Genomic DNA, 13,080 nt, shown 5'->3' on the forward strand with positions numbered 1-13,080 from the left:
AGACTTAACTTTTAGGCTTAGTGACACCTTCCTGCAAAGGACCCGAGGGAGCACAGGCACGCTGTAGACCTTGAGTCCGCCGAGGAAGGATGTTTTGCCCAACTGCGCGGACCAGTGGGGGACCGAGATTCGGAAGCAGACCCAGATGCAGGTCCGGATGCAGGCCCGGAAGCAGGCCTGGATGCAGGCCCGGATGCAGGTCCAGATGTAGGCCTCCCGCCAAAGGCAGGCTCGTGCCGCCCTGCCATGCTGCTGGAGGATCTACCTGCTCAGCAGAAACTAAGAACCATTCGTGTAGAAAAGTCACTTACCTACCGGTCCTAAACATCTTTTGCATCTAAATAAACGCAACATGATGTAGAAAAAAGAGCGCAGTTTTCTGAATTAGACAGACCTGGTCTGTTTTCCTGATTAAATCCTTTGTGCTGCACTTACAATATCTGTAACATGGGGTAATAATATGTACTTCATGAGCATGAACTAAAATATCCTATGTAAAAGATATTTGATTTTCACTACTGACCGAACACTAATATATAAACTCTCTTTTTAGAGATTCACAGAAGTAGTCACAAAAAAGGGGTATTCTGATTTCTTTTAAAGCAATAAAATGATCGGTAATAAATGGAAAAAAAAATAAGTCAGGCCTTTGCTATAAAGGAATTTGAAATATGCATCTTAAATGTGCGTGTGCTTCAGGCTTAGGAAGAAGAGACACAGACGTGGACAGAGACAGTCCTAACAGCAAATGAGAAGGAGCTACAGTTATGAGCCAGGCGAGGTCACGGAGTGTCTAAGAACCTGAGCCTGGAAATATGTTTCACAGCAGCGCGAGCAGACTTAATACTATTGAACTGTATGCTTAAAAATAGTTAGTGTTATAAACCTTATGTTACATATATATTTTACCTCAAAAAAAGAATAGGTTCAAAGGAAAAAAAAAACAAAACTCCAAACCAAACTAAAACCAAAGCCTAAAGCTATGGTCTAAATCTGAAGATTGTCAACTGCTGAAGCTAAGGCTGATGGAAGGGCGTTTATGATGGTCCGTATGACAAACTCGGCAAGAAAAAGGGCGCATTTATTCATTCGGCAAATATCTACTGGGCACTGATGTGCCAGTATGGTCAAGGCGAAGCTGCAGCATTGAACCAAAGCCCTTTTATCCTAGTGGGCTGGCAACGCTGGGCAATATCAAGTCCTACAGAGAAACATGGAGCAAAGCAAAGGAGCTAAGGGAGGCTTGGGGGCAGGAGTGAGACAGGGGTCGATATTTAGAGCAGTCAGGGAAGGTCTCTCTGAAAAGGAGACACTTGATCAGGGAATCTGGAAAAAGCAAGGAGGCGGGTCCCGTGGGTTTCTAGGAGGAAAAGCTTTCCAGGCAGCATTCAGAGCGCAGGGAGGGCAAAGGCCCGAGGCGTCGCGCACCAGCTAGGCTCCAGGGAGCCGCCAGGCACAGAGCAGATGGAGTGCGGGATGGGGTGGTAGCAGGTAAGGCCAGAGTTAACAAGGTGCCAGATTGTACACCCTTTGTCAGGCCTTTGTGAAGGGACTCTGGCTTTAACCAAGGGATACAGGGAGCGATCGGAGGGCTCCGAGCAGAGGAATGGCACGATCTGACATCATACTTCAGCTGCCGCGTTGAGAACCGTGTAAGGGACGGGGTCGGATGGAAGCAGGGAGGCCAGTTAGCAGGTCAGGGCAGTGGTTCAGGCGAGTGATGACAGTGGCTTAACCCAGATGGTAGCAGCGGAAGTGCTTAGAGTCTGGACGCATTTTTCAGTGGGGAGCCAGCGGGACTTCCTGATAGAGCAGATGCGGGGCTGGGGGACAGGAGGGGCCCGGGTACTCCCACGGTTTCTGGCATTTATTGGGACGAGGAGAACTGCAGAGAGATTTGGGGGAAGAGCAGAAGTTCAGTTTTGCACATGTTAAATTTGAGATGCCAATTAGGCTTCCAAGTGGAGACTCGGTAGGGAGTTCAGCGTTTGCAGCTCAGGGGAGAGGCTGGGGTAGAGGTGTGCATCGACAAGCTGTCAGAACACAGACAGTATTTGAAGCCACCGGGCAGGACGAGAAGAGAAGAGGTCTGAAGAGTGAGCACTGAGCCCCAGAGGGAGGAGGGGGCCTCAGCAGTGGGACTGAACAGGGGCAAAGCCGAGGCTGAGAACTGAGAAAGAGACGCCCCAGAAGCCCAGGTGGTCCGCCTTCTTCGCTTCTCTTGAATTTTTTTGAAGAAAGAGAATAATCGGCAGTGTCAAGTGCTGTGGACAGGCCCGGTAAGAGGAGGACTGAGAAATGTAGCCAGAGGGTTTAGCTGCATGGAGCAGTCACTGGTGACTCTGGCCAGGGCAATCTAGGGGGTGCTGAGAAGGGAACCAGCTGGGCCGCTCACGCAGAGACCTGCAACAGACACAGCTTTTTCCAGAGGTTTTCTGCGACGGAGAGGGGACAAAGAGCAGCTGAGGGGCGTGGGGCCGAGAGGCTTTGCGACAGTCGAAAGACGTTTAAACTACTTTCGGGTTGGTTCTGCATCCGCTCGGTTATTTTTTGCAGATACAGTCACTTTGGGAAATCGAAATTGAATACAGTTTTGAAGGACAAAAATAATCCTAAAATAAACAAGGGTTTACTTTAATTAGACTTAGAAAGAAGGCAATTTTTATTTGATTTCATAAACTTTCAGTGAATGAAAGTTTAAATAAGTTAAACCTTCACTTAAGCAGTGTGAGTAGAGTTACACTGGTCCCATAATCACTTCCAAAAATACATCTATTAATAAAGCCAAACTTACCTTGGTGTTATCGAACGCCAGCAGGAGTGTCCTGCCATTTGTTAAGAAGATTTCCACGGCATTATCTCTCAACTGCCACCAACGCTTGTGAACTTCTTTGATTTCTTCATAGGTCCAGGAAAATGATGCTGGTTCCAACTCTCCCTGAAGGCTCTAGCACAAAGGAAAGAGAAGAAAGTGCTTGCTTTACGTGAAATGTAAATAATCATTTTCATTTTCGATTTTAAAAAAAGAATACAATGCAACAGAAAGTCTGCCTTTTATGGAAAAATGGCAGATCAGAGTCTCAGAACATCCTCCCACTACTAAACATTTCGAAATGCTGAATAACATTCAGGGAATTTTTTTATTAATAGATTTTATTTTTGTTTTTAATAGATTATTTTTCAGAGCACTTTTAGGTTTAAGAAAATTGAGCAGATAGTACGGAATTTCCACATATCCCTCTCCGCACTCAGTTTCCCTGTTATTAACATCTCGTGTTACTGTTGTGCGTTTGTTACAATTGATGAGCCAATATTAATACATCATCCCTAACTAAAGTCCGCAGTTTACATCGGGGCTCACTCAGCCTTGGTGCTATACAGTTCTATGGGTTCTGACAGATGTCTAATGAGATCCACCACTCCTGTATCACACAGAACAGTTTCGCTGCCCTAAAATTCCCCCGTGCCCCATCTATTCATCCCTTCCGCCCCCCGAACTCATGTCAATCACTGATCTTTTTACTGTCTCCACAGTTTTCCCTTTTCCAGAATGTCACAGAGTTGGAATCATACAGTATGTAGCCTGTTCAGACTGACATCTTCTACTAAGCAAATATTCTTTTAAGTGGAGCTTCTGAGCTTGCAAGAAACTTAGGGAAATGAAATATCCAAGAGTCGAAAATAAAAGGAAATTTGAAAAACAGAGTAAGGAGGAAGTGACTGTGGTCTATGTATGCTTTACCATGCGCTGGCCCCCAACTAATTTTTAAAAGTAGCGTCAGGACATCTATTACGAAATAAATGTTTTGATGAAAATGTAATAGTATCATACTTAAAATTGAATTCCTCCTTGTTTAACTTCAACATTAAACATACATTTAATTTAACAGACGTCTGTTTAGCATGGACAGGGGAGGTGCTCCGCATGAAATCAATCTGTATGTGATGAAAAGCGGCATAGATATTCGTACACACATCTAAATATTTGTAAGATAGCAGATGTCACATGTGAAGTAAGAACAAATGCTATAAAGCACAAAGGAAGGAAGGGTCCTGCAATCCATTTAAAAGGAAGGGTATTTTTAGGAGAGTTTTAAAGGAAGACGATGTCGTCTTTGGACCCAGAATAACGTTGCCTCATATATCAACTATTCTTTTGTTGTTAAAATAACAACATGAAAAATAACAAAACTATACTTTCACTAACTGGTATAAATGCTGTGGTAATTGCTATTAAATCATGAAAGAATGTCTACAATTTTGAAGGCTACATTAAATATTTTTATAATTTTTTTATATTATTTGTTTTACAATGAAATTTTATACGTTCACTCATTAATTTCTTTGCATCAATATGTATTCACCATTAAACCATACATAATCTTATTTGGCATATCCTTAAGGAATTTCTGGCTTTAGACCTTTTCAGAAACAAAAAGTCTTTCTCCTATTACAAGGCTTTCAAAACCATGCGCGAGAACTCAAACGGATGAAAAGCTTTACTATATAAAAAATGCTAAATGTCTAACCAATGTACTGTATACTTGAAATTAACAATAAAAATTTTTAAAAATGCGAAATAAGTCTTTGTATTTTCTGATTAATATCAGTATTCCAAAAGACTAAAATGATGATTACTATGCATCGTGAATATAAGAATAACTTAAGTTATTCAATTGCATAATGTTTTCCTTTCTTTTCGAAGGCAAGAGTGCTTGATAGCAAACGGGGGTGGCCGGGAGTAGGTATCTGTTGCTCCTGAGGACAGCGAGGACAAAGGACGGAGGAGCACAGGGAGCCTGACCCGTCGCGCCACCTGCCATGAGACTCAGATCGGGAGCCAGCAGGGACGGCGTGGTCTTTTTTTAAAAGTATTTAAAAAATCTTTGGAATTCAGACAAATCTACACATAGAGTGATGACAATAAGTGAGTTCTAATAGCTCCACCTGCTATCTGGTGACATTGATTTTATACATTTTGGGGAATTGGTGCAGATTTAATTAGTGCAAACTTATTAACCTTCTACTTACCGAACTTTCGACTGCATCAGAAGCATTGTCTTCCACAAAATACATCCCACATTTACCTGCAGAAGATAACCGTGGATGAGTTTAAAAATGTATGCGCACTGTGACCTGATGTGGTTCTAAGTTCGCCCCCTGGAGTCTGTGGCCTGCATTCGCATCCCAGCACCTGACACAGGCCCTGACACTCGGTACCTGTTTCTGAACAGCGTCCGTGAAAGCTTAGGCAGGCGGCTCTGCTTCTTTGTGTCTTAGTTTTCTTATAAAAACAGCGGAGTAGGGAGAGGACTCTATCTCACAGAGTTACTATGAGAATTAACTTAGACTATGTGTACAACGCTTATTAATAATGCCTGGCACTCGGTGCTAACAAATGGCCATTTATTATTATCAGTATTCTCCCTGTTACTAGCGTATTATATTGCCTGATTTTGTTACACATTAACTGAAGCTGTAAACCAAATTTTCTAGCAAAAGAGGAATCCTTAATGATTTTGCCTACTTAAACACTCGATAGGGCAGAAAGGTTTTAAAAAATCATGCCCAACTTTCCCTGCTTCACAGCCTGTTGGTACCACATGTCCCTACGTCACGTATCTGAAGTGGCAGAAGCTGCTCGGGGCTCCACGCTGTGTGCTGCTCACCCTGGGGCCTGGGCATGGCTGGCACAGAGAGGGACGCTGTCTCCGTCGTGTGACTCTGGGCCTGGCAAGCTCAGAACCCTGCATTCGGGACTGGGGGTGTAGCGTTAGCCTATAGCAATGCCTCTCAAATTTGAGGCTCATCAAAATGCAGATTGCTGGGCCCCATCCAGAGTTTCAGATTGTCAGGCTGGGCTGGGGCCCGAGAATGTGCATTTCTAAAACGTCCACGTGATGCTGATGTTCCTGATTTGGGGACCGCGCTTTGAAGACAACTGGCCCACAGCATACAAATTAGTTTTTAAGGGAATAGTGGTATAACTTCATTCCTTCATATCTTGAAGGAAAACATTTCTCACCAAATGTAACTATACAGTTATCTAGAGATCAACAATCTTGGCCTTTCTCAGGAGTACAACAGGAAATACAAATTAGGAATCCCGAGGTGGATACATTCCTCATGCATAGGTATCTCTGTTAAAATAGTAGGCACATAAGTATACTAATAATTCTTTGCTTTAAAAATAAAAATTGATATACGATAAAAGGAATGATTAAATATAAAAATGTACACTCATGAAGTCAACTTTATAAAAATTAATGCTATTCATGTGCTTTTCACAAAATAAGACTGTTTCTTCACACTCACGTGTCATAGGCATTACATATAATGTTAAGTCAAAATAACCTACGAGATGCTAGAGAGTGTATCTCATTTAATGGCAGTGTGTCATCTAAGTATAAAATAAGTCCGAGTGAACATGTGTAACTCTTCGAAATGTGACTTACCTAGTAACAATTCACCAGCTGTCTCTCTAGATGGTGCAACGCTGATACATCTTCGATTCACTCTGTCAAAACATCTAAAATTACTACAATTAAATGTTTTGACCATTTTTAAAAAGTATAGGCTTTATTTTATCTAGTAAAAGACTTCAGCAAAGCAAACTAGAGTTTCAAGCACATGATGTCTTGTCAAAACTCACATAAAAATATTATCTTATTTTTTAACATTCTAGTAGAGGAGAAAAACGACTGAAAATTTTAGAAAAGACTAATAATCCCTATACTCTGTATGCAGAATACAAAGATTCAGTTATTTAAGAGGGACTTCGATCATTTATATTTTCCAGTAAATAAGGTAACGCTGGTTCATGCCTCTGATGCTTCAAACACATAAAAGACGCCTAGTATTCTAGGAAAAACAGGAGACCTGTAGTCAGAAAAGTTCCTCTATTCTTCAGTCAAGTCACTTATGTTCTCTGAGTCTCAGATTTTCATCTATAAAATGGGCATGATAATAAGTGACCCATTTACTAGGGGACAATGCTATGATACCGTGGGTGTGAGTACCTTCCTCGTGTAAAAAAGATAGGGAAACCGACACAGAGAGTAACTTCCCCAAGATCAGACAGCGAGGGAGGGGCCCAGATCACATGCTGGGTGGCCCCTGCCGCCACCAGCAGTGCCGTCGACTTCACAGAGCTGTCGGAAAGGCCACCTGCAGAAACACACGTGCGCCGACGAGGGCCAGAGAGAGGCCGAGGGCCAGGGAAACCCTCCCGTCAGGAGTGTCACCGACGAGGGCGAGTGTGACAGAGGACGAGGGCCAGAGAGCGGCCGAGGGCCAGGGAACCCCTCCCGTCGGGAGTGTCACTGAGGAGGGCCAGAGGTGACAGAGGACAAGGGCCAGAGCGAGGACAAGGGCCAGGGAACCCTTCCCAACTGGGAGTGTCTTTTCCTTCTGGATTTGGCCATTCAACTTTGTCCACCCTTGAACCACGTTTAGGACTTTTCCTGAAACCACAGCATTATCTAAAATAAATACGACACAGGCACTACCACAGATGGGAAAATCTTTAACTCCTTCGACAAAAGAGAAGACGTCTCATGGATTCCAAGTTACCTTATAGATTCACTTGCAGCTTTGTCCTTTACGGTAGAAGAGAAAGAAGAATGAGTTTTGTCTTCGAAGAGGTAAGACAGTGGCGGTCTGACCAGATCTGCGGAGGAAAGAGTGGGTATTGTCTTTATTTACTGGTTATCGCTATGTGCTCTATTTATATGTTCAGTCGAGAAGCCACTAGCACCTTCTGACTTCTGTCTCTCCCTAAGGAGATACTTGTTCGGAATGGTTAGGTAACACCTCTGCAAACGCCTCCTCTCTCGATTTGGCCCTTCTGTTGGATCCAGCTGCCATGAAGTTGGGTAGTAGACGGGGTCATACCAGACTGCTCTGCAAGCCAACACAAGACAGTGTTTTCAGTGGCAATCTGAAGTACTTGAAGCTTTAAAACAATCATTGGAGCAACTGAATAAATTAAAATTAATCTAGTCAATTTAAAACCCCAACTATTTATATAAGTAGACCAGGAGATGCACACACATAGTACAAAAGAATAACATAAAACGGCAAGTGTCCTAGTCTCCCAGCCCCTCTACACAGGGGCTGGGAGACTAGGACACTTATGTGACCAGTTTCTTGTATCTACTAAAATGTAAAAAATATGGAGATGACCACTATGAACGCTTTAGCAACATTTATGCTTTCGCAGTACAGTGGGCTTAATATGGTTAACTAGAGAAAAAAAACCATTTTCCAAATTAATTTTTATAACAAACAAAATTAGTTTATTTTTGTAGTATAAATCACATTTATTAAAAGATTTTAAAATAAATTAATACTTTATCAATAACTTATTAAATATCAAAGTTATTACTTTATTAATATTTACTTTAATATTTTAAATGAAAGAAAATAGCAGACTTCAGAAAAAGATAAGAGAAAAAAAAGTTACCCTTAATCTTACTACCTTAAACATATCAAAATATTGGTAGTGATTACTTTCTTTTTTAAAAGTTACAATTATAATTATCATATCTACGCATTTTTATATCCTACCTTCTTTCACTGAACACATTATAATCTTAATTATCATCATTTTAAATGGCTGATTAATACCGCATTGAATGGATGCATCATAATGCATTTAACTCTTTTACTATTATTACATGTTTAAGTTGTTTCTAACTCATTTACTCGCATAAATAATATAGAGATGAAAATCTTTATTTTTATTGCCTTTCCATATTCTGACTATTTTCCTTAGGATAGAATCACCAAAACAGGATAACTGGAGCTAGAGATAAAATGTTTGAAGTGTTCCTGACATATTATGTCCAAGTGTACAAAAATCACCAAACCTCTGACCAAGGACTAAGACAAGTTTTTTCCTGCTGTGGATATTAGCACCTAAAATATTTTTTGTAACATAAAATATGGTCTCAAAATTTTTAAAAAACCAAATTAGCCTTCAGCAATATTGAATATTTTCCCATCTGATTATTAATAGTTTATATTATATAAAAAGTGTATTCATGTCTTTTGTTTATTCAAACTTTCGGGACCTTAGTATTTTACTTTCAAATTATGAATTTTTAAAATTATAAAAAAATTAACTGACATATTTGCTGAAAATAAATTTTTCATAGTTTGTTATGCTTCTTATAGTTATTAAATACACTAGAAAAATTAAAGTTCAAATCCATTCATTTCCTCTCTGTAGTTTCTTCTATTGTGTTTGATCTCAGAAAGTTCTCCGTCCACTGAATTGATAAATATCCTATTTTCTCCTACTTTATAAACTTCTGAGTTTAATTCTTCTGTTCACCTGAAATTTGTTTTAGCATGTTTTAGCACCCCAAAGACATACTAATCACTTATCTCATGGCCGACAGACATAGGAAAAGATGTTCAACCTCATTAATCATTAGAGAAATACAAATCAAAACTACAATGAGGTATCACCTCGCACCTGTCATAATGGCTGTTAACAAATAAATCAACAAGAAACAAGTGCTGGCAAGAGCATGAAGGACGGGGAATGCTCATGTCCTGGTGGCTGGATTTTAAGCTGGTGCAGCCAGCTTAAAACAGCATGAGGGCGCCTCGAAAAGTTAAAAATAAAACTACTGTATGACCTAGCAATTCTATGTCTGGGTATCTATCCAAAGAAATCTAAAGCACTCATTTGAAAAGATATATGAACCCCTATATTCGCTGCAGCACTATTTACAACAGCTAAGGTATGGAGGCGATCTAAGTGTCCATCGATAGATGAATGGGTAAGTAAAGAAGATGTGGCACAGACATATAATGGACTATTACTCAGCCATGAAGAAGATTGAAATTTTGCCATTTGACGACACGGATGGACCCAGGGGGTATTATGCTAAGTGAAATAAGTCAGAGAAAGAAAGATAAATACTGTATAATTTCACTTATATGTGGAGTCTAAATAACAAAATAAAAGAACAAACGAAACCGAAACAAACTTAAAGGTACAAAAAACAAAACAGATGTTGCCAGATGGAGTGGGGTTGCGGGGATGGGCCAAAAGGTGACGAGATTAAGAAGTACAAATTGCCAGTTTTAAAAATAGTCGTGGGATGGAAAATGCGGCCCAGGGGATACAGTCAATGATGTTGTGATGACTACGGTGCCAGGTGGGTACCAGACTTACCAGGGGGACAAATGTCTAGTCACTATGCTGTGCACCTGAAACTAATATAATATTGTATGTGTCGACTATAACTGAAAAGTAAATTTAAAAATAATCAGTTATCTTAACCAAATTTAGAGAATAACACTTTAATTTCCCTCTTCTCATTGTTCGCAATGCATCTTTTAAATTATATGTATCATTAAGGTCTTAGCTAACAAAAGATCTATTGCCCGACTACCCCATTTCAGTGATTTCTCCACTGTTTTGCAAAGATTACATTTTAAAATTAAAGCCAATATACAGATTTTACCATCTGGAAGAGCTTATGCCTCTGTCTCTACTTTCCCCACCTGAGAATTAAAAAAAAAATTCTCATAGGATTATTTTTCAAGATGAAATGAATCACAAATGATTTAAAAATTTTAAACTAACTAAATACGTTATGAGTCTTTATTCCCGAATGAAAATAGTATTTAACATCAGTATATAAAGTATTCACGCGAGACGACCTGAAATGGCCTCTGACTCGGCTCACCTGTCATGTGTCAGCTGTTGAATAAGTTCCTGCCAGTGTCGGCTGGCACTCAGATCTACTTTATACATCCCTCTAATGTGCTGGATCACCTTTTTCCTCTCAATTCCTTGGGAGAGAGACACTGCCTGGGTGATATCTGCAGCTATTTTAGATATATCCTTTGATTTTGAATCAAGACGCTGAAAGAGACTAAACAAACAAGACTATCCATAAGTTAAGCATATGTGGAACATGAAATGTGCATCAAAACATGATATTTTAAAATTAAAAGTACACGTGAAATCTAATGGATTCCTAAAAGATATGACTTTTAGAACACATATAATCCTACCTTTGTTGATTATTATTAACTGTTTTCTGCCATGCGGTTTTATTCATACCTTCTTCAGCTTCATATTTCTTTTGTTCCTAAAATATTTAAATAATAATGTAGTGCTTATTATTTATCCTTTAACACTGACACAGATTTTAAAACCAAGTTTACAATGGAAAATATTGTCCCCAGGAGACAAGAATATTAAAATACATTAACCACTTAAATAATGTTATAATTCCCCTTTGTTCGCACACAATTTGGGTCACAGGAATTAGGGCAGAGCAGTTAGCCAGAGTCCCCAAACTTGATGGGCTTGTATTAGTTGTCTGCTCCTTTATTCTGCTTTTTCATTAAAGGGACCCATAATTCAAGGTCGATGTTTCAATCTGCTTGTCATTATGTTTTTCCTTCACTGAAAGCTACTGATAATGGATAAAAATGACCGGAGGATAAAACATTCCTTAAAATAAGCCTGTTTGTTCTCTCATGGTAAAAAAAAAAAAAAAAAAAAAAAGCAATATAAAGTAAAAAAACTGATCATTTCACTTCATCATCAATGATACTCTATAATAGAGCACAAGCTTTCAATCATTCTTGCGTTATAGTCAATGGGATAGGAAAATCGTTTCTGGGTTCACGGACTCACCTCTCTGATCATTTTAAGAAGCTCTGGCTTCGCCGATGCACTGGGAAGCAGGCACTTATGGCCACATAACTTCAAGGCATTCATAAGCACTTCTGCTGTGTCCAGTTCTTCCTCAGTCAAGTCATCTGGGTGATTATGTATCAGCTCTGACAAATACAAAACTAACTTGGCTCCATGCTTTAAAAAAAGTAACAATTTGTTTTTTAGTCATAAAGAAATTTTATTTCTTACATTTAAATTATTTAACAGTAATTAAATTAAATTACATTGCTAGATTTCTTTGGTTAGATCTGGTTTAAATAAATCAGCTAAAAAAGACATTTTGGAGACAACTGCAGAAATTTGATTACTTATCGGATATATGATGGCATCAGGGGGTACACTAATTTTGTTAGGTGCAACAATGTTGTTATGGTTATATAAGAAAATGTCTTGAAAATGTTATGATTTCTGTAATTTATTTTAAAATTACTATAATTTACTTTAGAAAAAGAAAAATTGATGCCGATATGCTAAAAATATTAACAACTGGTAAATCTGGACGATGGTAGTATGGTTTTCATTTTATTCTATTTTTCTTAGTACGTTAGAAAATTTTCATTGTAAACAGTAAAAAAAAAAGAAAGAAGGAGGAAGAAAGGAAAGAAGGGAGGGAGAGAAGGAGGGAAGGCGGGAAGGAGAAAGAAAAAGAAAAGCCAGTAAGCTTTTGGGGAAAGAAATTTGGGGAGGATTTGCTAAAGGAACATGAGAAAGAAGCTTAGAATGAGGGATAATAATTCTCATGGGAAAATCTTAACTAGAAAAGGAACTTTCCTTTAAACCTTAAAGTGAGAGAGTTATGCTTATTTCTTCTTTCTCCTTTACTTCTGCTTGGTAGAATAAAAGTTCACGAAAATTCCAGAACAAAAACCTATCTTTGGATGAGCTTATAAGCGTTCACTACCCCCTAGGGGAAAGTCTGGAACCAGTGAGACGTCTGCATGCAGTTCCACGTGCATCTCCACAGAAGTGTTGTTTAGGACAACCTTTTATGAAGAGACCCTATAATCAGAACTAGACTGTTGTTATTTAAGGAAGTGATAATTGCCCTTCACAGCATAAACCTACACCAAACTTGGACTCATGATTTTTTAAGTGGCCTTTTCGTGCTCTAGATATTACACCCAATTGTTATGTGTACACAATGTACTATTTAGACATTAATTCTGTCAACAAGTTAAACACGCTTAATTTTACTTTTTAAAAATCTGCATTGATACAAATACCACTGCGTTTGGCTTTATGACATTCTAAACTGTGAGGGCTATTAAATGTCAACAAACCGATTTGGAAACTGTTACATTTTGGGTGATATTTAAATTAACACACTGAATCGCATCCTATCATTTCCCAAAAGCATAAGATGAACATAT

At 39.2% G+C, this 13,080-nt stretch overlaps 1 protein-coding gene across 1 annotated transcript in view; it reads right to left on the reverse strand.

Annotated features, from left to right (window-relative positions):
• Nucleotides 1-13,080, reverse strand: part of LYST (lysosomal trafficking regulator) — a 134,470-nt gene that overhangs the window by 36,347 nt on the left and 85,043 nt on the right. Inside the window, exons 30-38 of the mRNA XM_023520819.1 lie at nt 11,669-11,845; nt 11,038-11,114; nt 10,707-10,895; nt 7,757-7,902; nt 7,573-7,669; nt 6,456-6,517; nt 5,032-5,087; nt 2,795-2,947; nt 99-213 (exon numbers count right to left, since the gene is read on the reverse strand). Coding sequence (XP_023376587.1) covers nt 99-213; nt 2,795-2,947; nt 5,032-5,087; nt 6,456-6,517; nt 7,573-7,669; nt 7,757-7,902; nt 10,707-10,895; nt 11,038-11,114; nt 11,669-11,845 — 1,072 coding nt within the window. The remainder of the gene's footprint in view (nt 1-98; nt 214-2,794; nt 2,948-5,031; nt 5,088-6,455; nt 6,518-7,572; nt 7,670-7,756; nt 7,903-10,706; nt 10,896-11,037; nt 11,115-11,668; nt 11,846-13,080) is intronic.

Source organism: Pteropus vampyrus, unplaced genomic scaffold (genome assembly GCF_000151845.1).
Source record: "Pteropus vampyrus isolate Shadow unplaced genomic scaffold, Pvam_2.0 Scaffold279, whole genome shotgun sequence".
Lineage (NCBI taxonomy): Eukaryota > Metazoa > Chordata > Mammalia > Chiroptera > Pteropodidae > Pteropus > Pteropus vampyrus.